Raw genomic sequence first — 20237 nt, forward strand, 5'->3', positions numbered from 1 at the left:
TTTTGCGTTTTGGATTGATCATTGTTTTTAAAGTTTTTTATTGTTATAGGGTTAGAGTTGTGATGATGTATTGTGTATGCACTGTTCTCTACTCATGAAGAACTAAACTGTGTTAGTAATGTGATTGATATAGTTCGTACTTCGTAGTGTTGTTTGCTGTGTCACTGAGACTTGTTGTTTGTTTGTCTTTTTAATTTTTTACATGCACTGTTGAGATTACATAAATTATATTAAGGATGTTGAGAGTACCTTTTGTTTCTTGATATTTTTTCTCCAGTTTAGTTGTGTAAGTTGAGTGTATTAAGTAATAATTTTTTTTATTCTTATTATGTTGGTTATATGTTTTTTTATTGTTAAACTTGTTGCTTTTACCGGACTTTTTAAAACAAATACATGAAGACTTGTAGAAATAACTATAAAATGAGTGACAATTAGTATTTGGGCTTTAAAACGAATATATATATTTCTCATAAGAAGACAATAGCATTGGTCTGTTGACATTGAGCATGTAAGCTATTTTCATAAGACAAGAGGAGTGAGCAGGTGGAGATGTTGTAGTCGCTTTTGTATCTGTTGGGATTGTCTCTTGTATTTGTTGGTGTGGCTGTGTTTATTTCTATTTTATTTGATGGTAATATGTAAACAAAAATCATTGTTAATTGTATTTATCAAAGTTTGTAACCTACTCTGTTTTTTTGTTTAGGTAATTTCACTGATCTTGGTTGTCGTCTTCGTAAGCATCTGCGAAAGTAAGTTTGTAAATTGTTAAATAGTTGGCCCTGTAGTTTGTATTTGTTTAGATGGCTCAATGTATGTGTCGTTGAGTTTTAGTTGAGTTGATTGGTTTGGTATATTTGTTTTGAAGTTTATTTGTAAGATTAGACAAAAAGAGAGGTGGTCATTAATGATTCGTCTTTTTGGGGATTCTAGTTTTTGGTGTTTTGATTGTTTGGGTTATTGTGGTTTCTTTAAAGCTGTAAAATAAAGATTTGTGTACAATTAGATTGATAAGTAAGGGAGATAAATAGACGACCACAAATCTTGGGTATGAAATATTTTTGATTATTGATGTTAGCATAATATAGACAGTAATATAAAGGGAATTATGTGTTGATTGTTTCTTACGTATCAATGAGGAGACAGATAACGACTCGAGTTGTTTCTTTGGTGAGGTCAGAGCCCTGGACATAACGGATTTGCCCAACAACATCTGTGAGTTTAAATATCAGTTATGATATCAAAACATAATATAAACCCAGATGCAATATGATAATATACCTGGGAGTTCTAGGTTTGTGTTCGCAATCACTTGGAGATTGTTGAACAGTCTAAGCTTGACTGAAGATTGATCTCCGGAGCACCCGTGATGACTTCATCAATAATGGTTAGTGAGATGAAATGAATGAGGAATAGATGATCAGTTATCTTGTACATGCTTGAGCACCTAGAAACCTCAAAACGATCGACTTTCACAATGGAACCAGCTTTCAAAGATGGTATGTAATGATTAGCACGTCCGACGGGAGTAAACCCATGAATCACAGAATCTGCAAATAATATTATTCAACAAAGAATAAGAAAATAAATTAAAGCAGTTATGTTAAATAAGTGTTATAGATCAAAGATTAACTTACTTTCTCATCAAGGAAGAGAACTGTGATTCCCACAAAATCCCTGTCTTTCTTGAAGTTCAGGGAATCCCAGAAGCGAGGAAGCCAGAGGCTATGCTCTGACAACTACGACCAAGACAGAGAGATTCGAAGGTTGAGTGACGGACGTCGAGACGCCGGTTTGACGAATTGGAGAGGTAGAGATAAACATTTTCTAGAAGTTGGTTAAATCTAAGAGGAATCAATGAGTTTTGTGGAGATGCAGATTGGGTTCATCAAAGATGAGAATCATATATATAGGGTTTATATAGGGGCTACAAATCAGGAACATTTATGATCAAGCGATTTAAGGTGTGGACATGAAGAGTTCACCGGTGAAAAATAGATTACGAACAGACACAGGGCGCAACTCTGTAACTCAGACTTGTTTGAGACAGTGATGAAAAGAACTCAAACTCATGTTAAACGACAACAGTTTACAATATGAGAAAACTATAATTGTTGCAAACTTGAGCTTTTTTCATATAACGTGATGAATCTCATTTAAAAATGAAACCCATAACGCACTTGTAGGCCCGACCCTCAGAGGAAGCCGAAGAAACAAGAGCTTCCGACCTTCATAAATATATATTAGGTTCGACCATCAATGTACAAAGTATGATTTAGCTTAGTGGTATAAATGTTGGTGTTTATATCTCAATAACCCGGGTTTGAGCCATATACTTGACATTTTTTTACACTTTTTAAAAGTGGGGTCCACAAAAGCGCGCCACGCTGAAGAGTGAACAAAAACTCATCTATTATAATATAGATTTAAGATAAACTCAAATTTAACATGGTATTAAAATCCAAACAAGCATTGAACAACTGAAACCAAAGTCGATGAGGCCGGTCAAACAGTTGATCTTGAACTGGTCTGACCCGAAAATGAGTCTGGCCGGTCTGACCCTAATACTGCAGTGGAATGTTCTTACCATTAGTGGTTACAAAATTTGTGTTCAAAAAAAAAAGTGGTTACAAAATTATCATCTCGAGGGGGTGTTCTCACACTATGAATTTTCACGAGACATAGATAGTATGTAATGGATTTGGACTAATTCACTTACTGCCTATTATTTATAAGTTGAAAATTGATGATGAACTCAAATTTAACATATATACCTAAGCATATAGGTGTAATAATATTTTATGCAGAAACGTGAAAGATAACACTTTGGAAGTAGTTTATGATGATGAAAGGCATCACTTGTTACCGATGCCAATTGACGTATTTCTCTTGGTATTGATGCTATCCACGAAACGTTAGTATCTTCCTAATGTTTTTTCCGTAAGTACAATCTCTTACAGCAAACTACATTTTTGTTACATATGATTGAATTAAAAAATTTGGAAAAAGAAGTATATATATTGTAAGAAATGAGTTTCTGATACGAAATTGTTATGAAAAAGAGAAATATATATTGAATACTAGGTTTTTTGTCCGCATATACGGGCGGGTATAATCTTCTTATGATTACTTATTAGTTTACGTATTATTAATCTAAAACCAACATAATAAATTATTTATGTTTTCAAATATTTACATCAAACATCAAAGTATTTATATAAGTCAAATATTTTTCATCAAATATATACTTATTATTATGTTAAAGTTTTTAAAACACTCATATCTTAGAAATAATTCAGAAATATTTCTTGACTAATATTTAATTATAAATTTTTTTCTATCTTAATTTTTAAAAATTTATAATAAAAATATTTTTTAAGTATGTTTTTTGATAATTTTATTATATTATTTTATAATCAATTATTTAATATTTAATATAACATAGAAATTTTATATTATAAAAATAAAATTCATTTTCAATTATATATAAAATTCATTAAGGGTATTGTTTAAATTAATAAATTAGTGAACCAGTTAGAAACTAATAATAAATCAATAAGCTAGGTAAAAGTCTAAAACCTAATAAAAATATGACAAATAAGAAAAACTAATTGAATACTTGATATAACATACAAGTTTGATATTATTAAAATTAAATTCATTTTAATTATATATAAGATTCAGTAAGGATATTTTTTTAAAATTAATAAATTAGTGACTCAGCTAAAAACTAATAATAAATTGATGATTTAGCTAGAACCTAATAAAACATGACAAATAAGCAAAATTATTTTAAAATTATGGAGAACATGACAAATCAGCAAATTCACTTGTCAAATAATAATATAGATCGTGATAAAGCATATATAATTTTGAAACTGCATTTAAGTGTAATTAAGGATATCATAATCTCACAACGGATGGCCTTATTGTAACTAGGTTGTTGTAAGAATAACTACAGAACAATTGTTATTCAGTCTGCACAGTGAGGAGATTCTCCAGAAAAGTTGCTCCACATGTATGAGCTAAAGTTACTAATATACTGCTTAATCCATTTTTTCTTGTATATTTAAGCTTTTAACCAACTCTGAACAATGATCTTGTGATAACAAGAAGGGGACTTTGAACCAGGGTAATGTGATGGTGGGCCATAGATTTATATTTGGTCAGCGTAAGTAGACCCACTTTGACTTATGAAACCTCAAAACATTGGACATGAGCATGTTCATTGTTTTCTCCTTCGCTAAAATCATATTAATTACATTACCCTCTTAGTAACCATATTTTAACATTATATATAGTAAACTAATGTCGACGCCAATACTTTCGAAGTCTGGTCAATTCAATTTCATGTCTAAATGGAAAGATAAAATCCAAAATCTCATGAAAATATTTATAACTTACTATGTGATTCACATGGTGTAAACAGGTCGAACTAAATACTTGGAATAGTAGGCGCACAATATGAGCTTCATAAACTTTTTTTTTTCTTAAAGTAAACCAAATGGGGTATAGAGACGGCCGAAAGTTTGAGGGAATTGAAATGGATGTTAGATAATGTCCCAAAAACTAAGGACATAAAAATTTAATTCCCAAAAGATTAAAAAAACACAAATGAATGTTTCTTTGCTTCTTGGCTTCATCATAATTTCACCACTCTTCTTGCCTGCAAATTAGCTATTTCCTCCTATTGTCTTCATCAACTCCTTACGTACGTGTATACATATTTTGCTCATACCTACTAATCTATTACGTTTACAGACATATATGTTCATCGACTATGTCTTTTTGTCTCGTATGGTCGCTATTGTTTTGATAAATCCGTTTATACACCGTCTATTATTAAACCCATACCTGTTCATACCAATTAGTGACTGAAGAATTATAATACGCAAAACACAAACGCAAAAAAAAAATGGTTGTAACCTAAAATCACGAAAAATCAAAGTTTGATTGGATGACAAGTTTTTACAAAAAAAAAAAAAAAAATTACAAATGGTCGTTTGGTTTTTGGTACTTAAAGCAAATGACCCTTGTTAGAAAGTGTACATAAACATTTTAATTTTATTATAAATGAAAGTAATTATCACTAAATTCTTGAACATGTCACATTTTTATTTGGAAAAACAGAATGTCAGCCTGTAATGTTTACTGTAAATAGCATATTGTACATCTCTTTTCAAATTACCACTACTTTTCCAAAACATAGATTGATTGATGGTAGAGCTGGAAATTTTAGTTTTTACCCGCGGGTCCCGCTCCGTTTGAACCGCTGCGGGGCGGGTACGGGTCGGCCATTTCGAAAAATTCAACATGCGGGTGCGGGTCGAGTCGATTCTACGCGGAGCGGGTGCGGGTCGGTCGATTTTGAATCGCGGGTACCCGCTAACCCGCAAAAAAATAAAAAAAAATAAAAAAGTTCAAAAAATAATATATATTTTCGTAAAAAATATATAAAATACTATAAATTCAGAAAATAATATATAATATAATTATTTTATTAAAAAATAAGTATTATATAATTAAAATATAATTAAAATAATTATTTTATTAAAATTTATATTACCCGCGGGTCCTGCAGGTTACCCGCAAACATGGGCGGGACGGGTGCGGGTATGTGAATCTTTCTTTGCGGATCATGCGGATCGAAGTTTTGAGTGAAAAAAATGAGTCGACCCGCGGGTTGGCTGGGCGAGCGGGGCGGGTTGACCCGCGAACCCAGCTCTAATTGATGGGAAAGTAACTTAACTGGTTACCAAAGGTAATAACTAAAAACACTATTGTATATTACTTTTCAAATTACTACTATTTTTTTACAAAATATAGAGTTACTGATGGGATGGTAACTTAATTTGTTACTAATTGCTAATTAGTGATGAGTGATAACGACATAGATAGGCCTGGGCACGGGTCAAGTACCCGGCATTTTTTAGGTACTTGTTACCCGATTTTGTTTGTTCAAGTAGTTGTATTTGTTACATGTATTTGAATTGTTCTGAACGAGTACTCGTTGTATCAATTAATTGCAAACTTTTTTAATACTTGTAAATTACTTGACTTTGTTTATTACTTGATTTTATGTTTTACTTAATTTGATACTTGATCTTTTCAATTACTTAACCTATTTTCCTTGACTACTTAAAGTTAAAACACATAGTTTTACCTATACGGCTCTGTATATAAACGTCAGATCTCCGTTGGGCTAAATCGGTTAGTACTAGCCCAATAGTTTAGTAATGTTGGGTATTGATATTTAAAGACACAATTCTTTTAGTTTTGATAGACATATAATACATCAAATTTTAATTAACTAATAAACTAGATACCAAATATTTTATAAACTAAATAATATATAACAAGTAAAGGAACAAGTAGAAGATACGAAGTAACAAGTTAAGTAACAAACTAAGTAGTTAAAAATAAAAAAAAATACTTGTTACTTGACTTGACTTGTACTTATGAGTAATAGAATCCGTTTACTTGTTAGTCGACTTGACTGTAGCAAATACTTGTTTTTTCAAACCGAGCCAAGTCTAAGTAGCAAGTATAAACCGGGTATCAAGTAATAGTGCCCAAGCCTAGACATAGACATTTGACAACGGTATTAACTGTCCGACACTTTATGATAACTACCACACAACGGATTTGTCACTTTGTGACCATTGACTGGCCCCCTTTTGACCATGTTCAAATCCATGTTCTTTCCTTTTCTTCTTGTTTTGTTGTCTCCTTTTTCTTCAATTCCTTAATTTGTGGATTTAGCGTCGGTTCGTAGGGGGGAAATAACAATTTTGGGGGTTCTGTTTTCACTTAAAGCGGTAAATAATTTCACGTAAAAGCCATAACTAAAAAATTTTGTCGGAATCATATCAACCTTTGCTGATGGTTATGCTTTAAAAGTTTGACGTCTTATGCATTCAAGATTTTTACCCGGGCAATCATAGTCTCCTACGTGGTGTGTCCTTTTCTTTAAAAATGATCATTTAAAGAATAAACTACACTTAAGTTACAAACAAAAAAAACTACATAAATATGTAGGTTTTTGAGTCTCTAAAACGTTATAGTTTTTAGTCGACCAACAAACCGTATAACGATAGGTCATAAACTCCAATGCACATGCATGTAGATTGTAGAGTACACTATCATCCGTTCATGTCTACTTTTTACTTTTAACGTATCAAACACTATCCTCAAGATATAAACGTACAACATCATTTTCATTATGCTTTATCCAAGACGGTTCAAACATTGTTTTACTGTAAATAATTCGATGGACATTCAAGTAAGTGAACGTATTTCATAAATGACTAAATCAATCCACTTTTGGAACTCTCAGTTATTCTCTCTTTGTTTTCCGAACAAATTCAAAAAAAAAAGTTTTGATAAATAACTCGATAGACATTCAACAACAAGAATTTTCACGTGCCTCCGAATTAACATATGCCGTTTGCATCGAATATACAATAATACAAACCAACTAAAAATATTTATTAACCCATGATAAAACCAGATAAAATTAGGGGTGGACGTTCGGGTACCCATTCGGGTTCGGTTCGGATCTATTCGGGTTTCGAGATTTTATGGTCAAAGATTTCAGCTCCATTCGGGTATTTCTAAATTTCGGTTCGGGTCCGTTTCATATCTTTGCGGGTTCGGATAACCATTTAAATTATTTTAAAATTTTAAAATTTATTATATACTTTAAATTTCTCATAATCTATAAACAAAATAATATATTACGTGTAAATTTGAATAAAATAAGTCAAAATATCTAAGCTTAACATATAAATTAGTTTGATTTGAATATTTGGATAGAGAATCAATAGATATTTCAAGTATTTTTGGTGTTTTGCATATATTTTAACTATTTTATATATTTACTTTTGATTATATATATATATATATATATATATATTATTTTTCAAGTATTTTAGATAGCTTAAAAGTATCTTATATATTTTGGATGTTTTTAAATATACATTAACTCCTAAATTAATTAATATATTTAGATATATAAATCTATTTCGGATATATTTGGGTATCCGAAATATTTCGGTTCGGGTCGGGTTCGTTTTTTTTCTTTTAGATACCAAAATTTTGAACCCGTTCGGATATTTAATCAATTTTGGTTCGAATTCGGTACTACTTTTTCGGAACGGATCGGATTCGGTTCGGTTTTTTGGATACGGGATTTTTGTCCAGCCCTAAATAAAATTCATTAAAAAGGTCCATAAAAACTATTCTAGCAATAGCTGAAGTATATCGTCTTCTTTGTCAGATGTATTTCCCAACAATTAATATGGCAAACAAATTTTCAGCCTTTTGTGACAAAAAGAAAAACAAAATCTTCAGCCTTTTATTAATCGGAGCTAAATATGGAAAATGATACTAATATATATTTTCATTTTCCATTGATATAAATCAAATCAAATTAATTAAGCAATTATTTTTGTAATCAGGGATGAATATTCTAACGAAGACAAGAATATTCTGTCAGATAGAAAGTGTGAAACCTTTCCTTCATATATGTAGAAACTAGGGGGGTGTCCGCGCTTCGCGCGGAATATTGTTTTATTATTGCTAAGAGCATGATTTTTTTTGGATAATGTAATTATGTTATCGTTTTTATTTGTTAAGATCATTATTTGATGTTTTTAGTTTGTTATGTAGTAGGTGATAAGTTAATATATTTTGCATTTGTTTTTTTTTGAATAATGTGTTGTTGTGTGTATATTACTTGTTATTAGTCAAATGAGTCTCTAACGTAAACTAATATTGAATTTCATTAACTTTGCATCTACGCATTTGTTGATTCTAAGATTAACGGTTTCATCGTCAAAATTGTATTATATTTTTTTCATATTTTTGAAAATTATAATTTTTAAGATTTTTTTGCCCTCTCCCCATATTTTAAACTTGAGCCCTCACCGTCTATATATTTCGTTACAAATCTGGTGTGCGGTGCTTCTCACCATCACCATAAAAAGACTCACATTTTTCTCTTGTTCTTCTTGCCTTCTTCACCTATGAGATTATATGGTATTTGTTGCAGATCGGGTTTATGAGTTTTCAGTTATTCGGTTGCTTCCCAGAGCATTGTAGGCTGTTCCAGTCAATATTGATTGCTCCTCTTCTTCCTTAGATTTCAGCTGATGTTAGGAACTGCATCTCCTTGATTGGGTCAGAGTTTATTCGTCTTTGATTTTGTATTCCTCGTCGTTGGCTTACCGTCAATAGTCTCTGCTCGTTTTGGTTTTCAAGATCCAGTTTTTGGTGTTCTGACTTCTATGCTCTCTTTCATATATAGCTCGAGGACGGCTCCATAGTTTTCTGATTTCGCTCCGTCTCCCTTTCCCTCTCTATTCTTGCATCTCTTTGCAGCTTTCATCGCATCTCTGGTGGCTCTCCCTTTCACCATGTTTGCCAGTCGAGATTTGGATAATGTTTTCGTTCGTGTATGCTATGTGGGCTTGGAAGGTTATTTCTGGTCTCAAGTTTAGTCTCTGATTTTTTGGTGGTTGTCTTCCATTCTCCCTCTCTCAAGTTGTTTCTTTTCTTTCCATGTTTTCCTTGGTATAGGTGTGCGGAGTTAGTCTCTTGGAGCTTTGGTCCCTTCTATCCAGAGATTTGTGGTTTTTCAGTTGCATGCCGTATTGTATGTTCTTTTTTAGTCTGTGAGGTGTTTCTTTCTTTTTAGTTACTGGTTGTGATTCCGGTGTTTTAGGCATATATTTTCCTGCTTTTTGGTGGCTTTGGCCTTTAGATTATTATTCTCCCTTTGGCCCGCTTTTTTAGTTTATGTGTTGGTTGTCTAGTTTCTTATTCTTAATTTGATTATCTTATGATACTAATATTGAAATAAATATAATTTGTAAATGAAATAATAAAAATTAGTAAAAATAATAAAATGATGAAAAGTCTTGCTATTTTTAGGTGTGAATAAATTAAATATTTAAAATATATTTATATTATTTTATTTATTTCTTGAATCTTAGAGACCAATAAGTGTGAGAATGATTAGATAATACACAATTAGAAATTGATGGAGAAAATTGCAATAATTTAAAAGAAAAAGAATTTAAATACAAAAAAAAAAACATGAGGACACATGTCAACAAACCCCCCTTCCACATGTCATAAGAAGGGAAAAAGCCAACTTTACATATAAAGATTGATGAGCTTGTATTATACTAATACATTCGCGCCACTTTGTCGGTTAAATAATTTACTCGCTTTATAACGAAGTTACGAGAAATATGAAGGAATTACGTTAACAGAAAGTAATCGTAAAACGGTCAATGTTTCACCAACAAACAAAAATAATACTCCCATATTTAGCTCCGATTAATAAAAGCTTCAGCTTTCGGAGCTAAATATGGGAGTATATGTCGCCGAATTGATCAAAGCTTCAGCTTTCGGAACTTTTATAAATTATATTTTTCTATATAAATTATATGTTTACAACTGAAACTTTTACTCAAAAGAAATTCAAATATGTTCCCCTTTTCTAATTACAAAAGGTGAACATTCAAAACACTTTATTTATGAACTACTTCTATGACAACTAATACTCTTTACAAAAATAATCAGAACACTTTTCAAGTGATTTGAAATTCCGTTAGGTGATCGTTAATGCTATGTTACTATATAAGTCTTTGACATCATCATGTAAAAATCGATTGAAGACAAATATTAACCTTTTTTGTTCAAAAAGATACTTTGTATTTCAAATATCCACTTTTAAAAGTCATCTTTTCTGTACATATTTATTTAAAAAATCGAGTATGAAACATCATGTACTGTATATGTATTTACCAATTTTCATATTATAACCTTTCAATATAATAACTAGACTGCAAGTATTATCTACTGAAATTGTGATATCACTACCATCGTCATGGTTATTAATATAGAATATAATTGGGTCAGAAGTCAAGAAGAATGTGGAGGGAAACTAGAGAAGAAGATAAATGCGCATGCAAGCATGCAGATAGTAGTACACATTAATTTACAAACTTACTTATTTGTTTATAATCTCAAAAACCCTACATAAAAGGAATGGGCAGCATCTACTCAGATCTTGGGATTGCAATTAACATTTTATTTTTATTAGTTAAATACTCACACGCTTATACACATATTATAAACAAGTAAATATGATCTTGATTATATTGTAAAGTGTCTGCTTGCAATTAAGTATAACTGTATAAAGAGTGTGTGGGTGTTACTGGCATTCCAAGCTAACAATTTAATGGAGTTATGATATAAGCTTTGTATGAAGCTAGTCTTTTTTCATTAGTTTATGCTATCACCTTTAAGTGTTTTATTTTTGTTTTTTTTAAACGAAACTTACATTTCATTAAAACTATCCTAATGAAAATAAAAATATAACAAGAACTGTATTTCTTTTTGTTTAAAATTTTATTTCTTTCTAAGAAAACACAAAACTTTAGAAATTGAACTGATGAACTGAATGAGCTCTTTATTTCAAAATGAAACAAGACTTAAAATAATTATTATATGGATCGATAATACCAAGTGGAATCAGAACGACAACTTAGTTACACAAGAAGATGGGGAGAAGCTAAGAACTATATTTTCATAAAATACAGAAAGGTTAAAATGAATAGAGAGGAATAGAAAATAGAATAAATGTTTCCTATGCAAAGAACAAGAAGAAGGTTGTCTACATAGGGAGGGTGAATTGGGATACATTGGTAATAAAAGCCATAACTCACATTGTGTTTCTTATTTCAATCATCAATGGCACATTGCTCCATATCCCAGACATCATCATCCACTAACTTCTTTATTCTATATATCCTCAAAAATATTGTGTGTAAATATGTATTGGTGTACCCATAACATTTACATGGTTCCCATTAAATTATGTTAGTGGGTTTTTCTTGTCTTGGTTATTTTTGTTCATTTTTCATATTTTTGTGCATGAGTATCAGTAAATAACGTTTGTACCCATCTTACACTGTCCAGATATAAGCTGTCCATTTTCTGGTCCTATTTTTTATACAGAAAATTAACTATTTGTCCTATTCTTGAGAAAGGGAAAAAAGCGAGGAACCTTTATCACTGAATCAATTCTAATAATCTAATTCTACTTCCATCAGATATAGTTACAAAACATTATTTAAAAACTTAAGAATTACTAAGTGGTTTTCCCATTGATTCAAAGCTTGTCACTTTGCCTATATACAAACGTAAACCTAATGAAAAGTCTATACAATAAGATGAATCACCAAAATATAAAATAAGAAAACAACTAAATACAACATATATGATTATATCTTCCAATAGTGTGAATTTGTCTCTTTTAACTTATGACCAAATCAAAACTAATCCTCAAATATAAATTAGAAGAATAAGATCTCATGCAATAAGTCACGTATAAGAGTTCAAATATCCAACTAAGAAAGCATTTTACAAACCTTCCATTAGCCTCAATAAAGTATATTTATATTGCATCTCAAACATTGTTCATCTGAAATTGAGTTACATTTACCAAACTGCAATGTGTGCATACAACTCAAAGGAGATTGATGTCCCAATCACAATCGAACTTTGTCAGTTCTGCGTCATTCAATGTATAATGGGACTAGAGTTATTATCCTCGTACCGCCATTTACACAACCTCTTATCTAATAGAGTGGAGATAAACTTCGTTTTACGACCATAACGAAGGTTTTTGGTACTATAATCTTATATTGTTTGACGAGTCCATATTTTGGAAAGGAAAAACCAGTTTGTTGAAAATTAACACAAGGAAAGATTTTGGTCAGGCGTGCCAACATGAGCTGTATGTGCGGGTTGTGAAAGACGCGCGTGCTTTAATCTCTCACGTGTGAAGACCTTAACATTTAACAAATCAGATTTTTATATTGATATAAATTAAAGGGAATTTTTGAAAAATAAAAATATTCTATGCTCTTCTTTTCTTTCACATAAATATGGTAAATCTTCGCAAATTTTTTTGTTATATATATTTTTCTATTCTAGGTAAATGATTTTGAAATATTTTGGTATTCAAAGAATTTTTTTTTAAAAAAATTGTGGTTTAAATGTCGTACTTGCGGAAATACCTAATTAAAAATTAACTAAATGAAAAAATAAATTAAATCGGTGACCAGCATGACGAGAAGACGCACTATATAACAATGAAGTGTTGAGCCAGGACGCATTAGTGGTAAAGGATACACTACAACACCCAAAAAAAACAGAGTTAAAAATTTCAATTAGGTTTCTTTGACACTCATATCTGTCTTAGATTCTTGTGCTCAAAGAAATCTTAAAACTGTTTACCTTTTTCTCTTTCCATACAAAGTTTAGATTTTTTCAAAGGCTTTTGATCAGAATCAATGGAGATCACAGCTGAAAAGATGCAAATGTCAAGGTTCAAAAGAATCTGTGTCTTCTGTGGAAGCAGCCAGGGCAAGAAAAGTAGTTACCAAGATGCTGCTGTTGAGCTTGGCAACGAACTGGTATTACATGAACTTCAACTCATTTTTTTTTATTTTTTTTTCTACTGGTGGATATGAAATAAGAACCATAAGATGGTGTACTTTGCTTTCATTATGTTCTGCAAAACTATATTCTTTTTGAGCTTTGGTAAAACATAGTCACAAGATGTTTTTGAATGTGTGTTTTTGTAACTTTTGCAAATGCAGAGCATTTTTGCTTTCTTCCTTGAAACGTGCCAAATGATATTTAACTTTAGGATATTCTGGTTGATGTTTTGTTAAATGGGTCTGAATCTCAAAACTTAGATTTTTTTTCCGTCTAGTTATTTGCTACCAAATCTAGGCTTCGTGTGTAACTCTGTTCTTTTTGTCCTGCAGGTTTCAAGGAATATTGATTTAGTCTATGGAGGTGGGAGCATAGGATTGATGGGTTTGGTTTCACAAGCTGTTCATGATGGTGGTCGTCATGTTATTGGGTAACTATTTTTCTCTAGTCAAATCACTTAAAACTATTGACTCTGTTTAATCTCCACTTAACTACTTTGTGATCTTTGGCCTCAAGATCTTTCAAACAAACTGTTTTTAATAAGTTTCTATTGGAACGAAACTGTTGGGTAATCTTGTTGATTACTTCTAATTCAACCTCTTTTTGTCATCTTGTTGTCACTCTACAGAATTATTCCCAAGACCCTCATGCCTAAAGAGGTAACTTTTCAAGTTTTTTTTTTAAATAAACATTGCTATTTGTTTATTAATTTATGTTTAAGTTCTGTTTTCTTTTCTCCAAATCCCAATTCAACCCCATTTTAATCTCCACTTATCCAGTCTTTGCTTAGGTTTTACTCTTCTCCCTACTTATAATTACCTTTTCTCCAGTCTCATGATTATTTGTAGTTTCTCTTTTCTGCGTCATCTTCTTTTCTTTTAGCTATCCTAAAATACAAATATCTTCATTTTCTACCTTAATTTAACTAAAAGATATGTGAAGAAAATGATTAAAAGAGGTGGTTACCTAGATTAGGGTTATGTGAAAAAATGTAGGAGATTTCAAAAACATCCAAATATTACGACTACTTGCATTGCCATCATTGCTTTTGCCTGTAGAAGAGTCCAAAGTTGCTTTCTCCCTTTAACTGCTTTTAATTATTACTTCCTTTTATTTAAAAAATTGGTGGATGCTCTTTGCAGTTGACTGGTGAAACAGTAGGAGAAGTAAGAGCAGTTGCAGATATGCACCAAAGGAAAGCTGAGATGGCTAAGCACTCTGACGCTTTTATTGCCTTACCAGGTTTTGTTTTAACCCCATCCACACAAATTTATCATCAATTTTTTCATTTTATATCGTTATAACTTTAGAATTTTGCTTTTCTTTCAAACAAAGTAATGATGATAAGGAAAAACTAGTCAAACTCTAGTGACACAAGGAACCTTAGCAGCACCATTTTAGGCCTGTTGCATCTTAATGAAGGGGGAATATTTGTTCATGAAAATATTTTTCGTTTTGTTTTTGTACTGATTTTGCAAAAGAGAGAAGAAAAGAATTTGGTAAAAACATGATTTCTTGGTCAAGCTGCAGTGTGAAAGCTACTGTGAAAAGTTCCTTTATTTTTGTATGGAAAAATGTAAAATAATAAGTCACCAGAGTCTAAGATAAAGGCCTTGACCCATCAACATCTGGCACTTAAAATTAGACCTTTTTGTTTTCTCTTTTCTTTACTCTGTTTATTGCTCTGCTTTTTAAACTTAGGGGGTATGCTCTGTATAGCTTGTGTAATCTTACCGTGACCAAAGTTTTCTTCTTACCCATTTCAAGTAACAGACAAAACCTGAAACAGTCCCACAAATAGCATATTTTTCCCACACTGAATCTGAAATTATTAATGGAAAGTCAAGTTGCTTCAAGATCCTGCTTTTGCAATCATATTCATACCATTGTACAAACTGTAAGAGAGATGGAGAAGAGTCTATTATTTGGTTTTCTCTTGTACATGACACATTTATTGACTTGACCATATCATAGTAACAGATTAATCAGCTCTTTAAGAAAAAGCAAAGCTAAGGTTTTGTGTGAAAATTGCAGGTGGATATGGAACCCTTGAAGAATTGCTTGAAGTCATAACTTGGGCTCAGCTTGGAATACACGAAAAGCCGGTAAAATAAACAAACACTCTTTCAGATTTTGAAATAAAGATTAAAACTTCAAATGGGAAATCCAAGAACCTAAAATCATTAAATTAATTCTGCAGGTGGGTTTGCTTAATGTTGATGGATACTACAACTCTCTGCTCTCATTCATCGATAAAGCCGTTGAAGAAGGATTCATCAGCCCTACTGCTCGTGAGATCATCGTCTCCGCTCCTACTGCTAAAGAGCTTGTGAAAAAGCTAGAGGTAAATTACAAAAAAAAAAAAGATGAATTGTTTCTCAAATTTTGCATAATCTCATACACGTTATTGTTTTTGTTGCAGGAATACGCACCTTGCCATGAAAGTGTTGCGTCTAAGCTTTGTTGGGAGACATAACGGATTGAAGAATGATCAAGATCAATATCTAATATATCTATCTATATACCTATTTAAATATCTTATATATAGATAATGAAAATGTGGGAGATTTTCAAGATTTCAATCTTACTAAAAAGGGAAGGAATAGATTCTGATTAGTTGGGGTAAAGTAAAAAATATTTCCACTACGGAGGAATTATTTTGTGTAAATTATTATTAGTTGTTGTCTTTTTAACTCCAAACTAAGTGTCTTTTGATTCTGTATGATCACCAACTCTCTTCTGTAACCAGACAAAAATAGTCTCCCACTTTCGTCTCAGATATTTTATTTTGTATACTCAGTTCTAAATAGTAAATACTACGAGAAAGGCACAAAAAAACAGAGGAAAACAATAAAGAAAAAAACAAAATATGATTTTCTTTCAAACTTAACGAGTTTACTAGTGGAATTTTTTCAGTCTGATGATTTAGTTAAAAGTTTATTAATATGTTTACATCCGAAAATTTGAGATTTGATTCCCAAAATGTAATTTTATTAATAGTTATGTAAATTAATGAAAATTTATAATTCTTAAGCTAATAATTCCAATAGTTTATTATAAAAATAGTATAAAAATGTATTTATTAAAGTTTTACTGTATGAAATACATTTATATACCACATAAATGTATTTTCTTTTGACAAAAAAAGAGTAAATGTATTTAACTTTGATAAGTCCCACCAAACTTATTCCAGTTTCAGACAGAAGTAGTCAAGTATCAGTGTCTTGCCTTTATAGGGTCTGAAACTGTCCGAATTTTTTTTGCCTCAGCGTATGATGAACGTGAGCCGACCGGCGGTTCACCCGGTGGATTCGGTTCCGGTAGCTCCGCCCGCTAACGATAGACCGCCAGCGAGGATGAAAGATGTTCAGGGCATGCCCGGAACAACCGGCGGCCTCATCCTCCGCCTCTCTCAATTCGTCCCCGCTCTCATCTCCTTCTCCGTCATGATCACCACCTCCGATTACCGCTCGGCCACCGCTTTTTGGTATCGATAGTCTAGAGCCTCCCTCCCCCTGTCTGATTTGAGATTCTGAAAAAAGTTAGGGACCTTTAGTGATCTCTTGGTCAACCTTTGATAAATTAGGGTTTTTGCTCGGCGAATTGGTGTGTAGTCCACGTTTTGTCCTTCTTGTTCATTTGTTTATTAGGGTTTTGAAATGTTTTTTTCTAAATTATGTTTGAACAATTTGGTTTAAGACAATTAGAATCTGACCAAACAACTTTCACGTGTGACAGCTGCTTGGTTCTTGCGGTTAGCTTGCAAAGCCTGTGGAGCTTGGCTCTTTTTTTCATCGATGCTTATGCTCTTCTTGTCAAAAGAAGCCTTCGGAATCACTTGATTGTTCAATGTTTCACTGTTGGAGATGGAGTAAGTACCTTGTGGAGCTTGTCTCTTTTAAGTTAGTTAATACGAGGCAGCAAAGTGGCTTGACTATCTTTTTTCATCTCAACATTGTTTTGTTGTTGCAGATCACATCCACACTTACATTTGCAGCTGCATCTGCGTCTGCTGGCATAACTGTACTCATCAACGATTTTGATAGATGTAACGTCAACCACTGCACAAGGTTCGAGACCGCCGTAGCAATGGCCTTCATCAGCTGGTTTGCGGTGTCTCCTTCCTTTATTCTCAACTTCTGGTCCTTGGCAAGCTTCTAATTAGCATACAAAGATAAAGTTCAGAGGAATCTAATCTAGTTATCTATCTTTCCTAGTATAATGTAAATAAAGGGTGGAGTATAACTATCCTTCGAATCTCAATCAGCCAATGTTTTGAAGCATATATTATTACATTGAGGAAATCATAGTATTAAAGAAACATGCATTGCGTTCTTGGTCAGACTTTTTGATATAAGACAAACGGTTGTTGAATGATAGTCGGTCACTTTGTTTAAGTTAGCTACTACGAGGCAACAAAGTGACAACCTAACGGGGAACCTGTCTTGAACCATGAAGCTTCTAGCTCTTGCTTTAATGTCTTTATCTGCATGAGCAACGCCGCATTGTCCTAACCCAAGAGACAAAGAACTAATGAGCCACAAGCATTTAACTGACCCAATCCAAATGGATTATTTGAAAATCCCAAAAACACATAAAATTTTTATTTGAAAATCTAAGTTAATATCTGAAATAAATATTTGAAATTAAAATAAATATCTTAAGTATTCAGTTTTATACTTATTTAAAAATAAATTATTATTATTATTAATCAAATCCGAATTTGGATGAAAAACAAATTTTAGAATATTAAGTTATAAAACATATCGAAATGACTCATCCAATAACCAATGTCACTCTGCAAGTGTCTACGGTAGAAGATCAGGTTTTGCCTTTCACTATTCTTTGCATCTGTTGCTATGTATTTGGTGTTATTATCGCTAGCTTGCTTGTACTCTATCACTTTAATATATCTTTTCCTGTTTTAAGTGAGCATTTTGGCTAGAATTTGCTTTGATAATTGATTTGTTTTTGTATGCGGTAGTGAAGCGTATACCAAATGAATTGAGTTATTCGGCATTGCTCATATACTCATCTATGATAAATGTATTTGTGTTTCTTTTATTGTTTCTCATTATCTAATCTCTAGCCCTTTTTTCTTACAATTTTTTTTCTCATATTGGTCTAATTGTTGTCATTTCTCCATATATACTCGGTTGGTTTGAAGCGATTCAAGAAGCTGATGGATTTATTGATGGAAAACACACTTTTGTAAGTTAAATTTTATTTACTTGGCGGCTGATGTAATTCTCTCATATGCAAAGCTCGTATATATCACCATGCAGCACAAGCTGCAGTTGGTGTTTGGAATTGACTGGAATGCAGCTAGGATTGTGTGCTATCAATACACAGCTCCTCTCGGTGAACGATGACTCCATTGACATATCTTTTTTTTATGTCTTGGTCCATTTGGATTTTGGCTGCGGCTTTGATTCTTCTTTTTTTGTTTAATACTAATATTCTCTTAGTTTTCGCTTAACCTCGATTGAAAGTCAATTGCTTAAACAAAATTATTGTTTCCAGAGCTCATGAAATGCTTCGCTTGATGGAGGAGCTTTGGTATTTGTAATTGTTGTCTCACCGGTACTAAGGAAGATCACCAAAATGATTTTCCCACAATCTGTATGCAGGTAAGTGACAGTCAATTGATCAATCCTCTGAAATATCACATATGCAAGTTGATATTTTTTTAATGCAGAATTCTGATGGTTGAACGGCTAATCATCATGGATGAAATTAGAGATGTTGTATGACCATCTGTGTGGTCTTTTATCATCTTCTACATTTACTATGGAAGAGGTTGTTTACTTTGTCATTGAACCTTATTGTTTAATATGGTTGAGACTGAAACTCAAAACTCATTGTTCAATAATTTTTCAGTAAAGGAGGAACTGGAAAGAAGCTACAGAAGAAAATAAATCAAAAGGAAAAGAATAATGGGATTTAAAATTGAGAAAATAAAGAGGAAGAAGAAGAAGAAGAAATGAGCCGTATTTTCCTAATCCAAAAGACAAAACACCTAATGAGCCACAAGAATTTAAACTAATGAGCCACAAGAATATATAACACATCAAAATAGCCATAAGAAATGTCTGAATTTTTTTTGTCCAAGAAAGGCAGCTCTATAGTAACATCAAACTTTCCATAAACAAACCGTCCAGTTAATACTTAATTGCACAAATGCAAAAGTTGATGTGTTACAAACAAGATACTTTCTAGATGGAGCTTTTAATGTCAAACTTAATAAGAGTAAAGTTGGGACAGTAACACATTAAACCTGATTACACAAGAGAGTGATAAAGTTTAGTTTAGCGCCAATGCTCGGTTCTCCATCCTCCTTTGCATTTCTAATATATTCCTCATCTTCCTTTGTTTCGATCTTCCTTCCTTTTTGCTTTATATTCTTCCATAGCTTCTTTCAAATTCCTCATTTCCTGAAATATCATTGAACAACCACATTAAGTTTTAAGTTTCATTTCATTTCAAGCACATTAAGGTTCAATGACTTATAAGTATCAAACCTCTCTGAAAGTAAATGTAGAAGATGATACAATACCAAACAGATGGTCCTACATCATCTCTAATTTCATCCCTCATGATTAGCAGTATGGCCATCAGAGTCATGCACAAGAAAAAAATAAGTCAATTGCATATGTGATATTTCAGAGAATATAGCTTATTAGATGCATGATCAAATGAATGTCACTTACCTGCGTAAAGAC

General features: G+C 32.1%; 2 protein-coding genes across 2 annotated transcripts; both read left to right on the forward strand.

Annotated features, from left to right (window-relative positions):
* The first annotated feature begins 13161 nt into the window (after nucleotides 1-13161).
* Nucleotides 13162-16258, forward strand: LOC106395167 (cytokinin riboside 5'-monophosphate phosphoribohydrolase LOG3-like). The gene is made up of 7 exons (XM_013835681.3): nucleotides 13162-13490; nucleotides 13848-13945; nucleotides 14144-14174; nucleotides 14658-14757; nucleotides 15550-15620; nucleotides 15716-15859; nucleotides 15938-16258. Exons 1-7 carry the CDS (start codon nucleotides 13368-13370, stop codon nucleotides 15989-15991), a joined length of 621 nt encoding a protein of 206 aa, XP_013691135.1. The 5' UTR covers nucleotides 13162-13367; the 3' UTR covers nucleotides 15992-16258.
* Nucleotides 16259-16691: 433 nt separating this feature from the next.
* On the forward strand, nucleotides 16692-17849 carry LOC106394456 (CASP-like protein 5A1). The gene is made up of 3 exons (XM_013835028.3): nucleotides 16692-17002; nucleotides 17254-17386; nucleotides 17488-17849. Exons 1-3 carry the CDS (start codon nucleotides 16788-16790, stop codon nucleotides 17674-17676), a joined length of 537 nt encoding a protein of 178 aa, XP_013690482.1. The 5' UTR covers nucleotides 16692-16787; the 3' UTR covers nucleotides 17677-17849.
* Nucleotides 17850-20237: the final 2388 nt, after the last annotated feature.

The sequence above is a fragment of the Brassica napus genome, chromosome C4 (assembly GCF_020379485.1).
Source record: "Brassica napus cultivar Da-Ae chromosome C4, Da-Ae, whole genome shotgun sequence".
In the NCBI taxonomy this organism is placed as follows: domain Eukaryota; kingdom Viridiplantae; phylum Streptophyta; class Magnoliopsida; order Brassicales; family Brassicaceae; genus Brassica; species Brassica napus.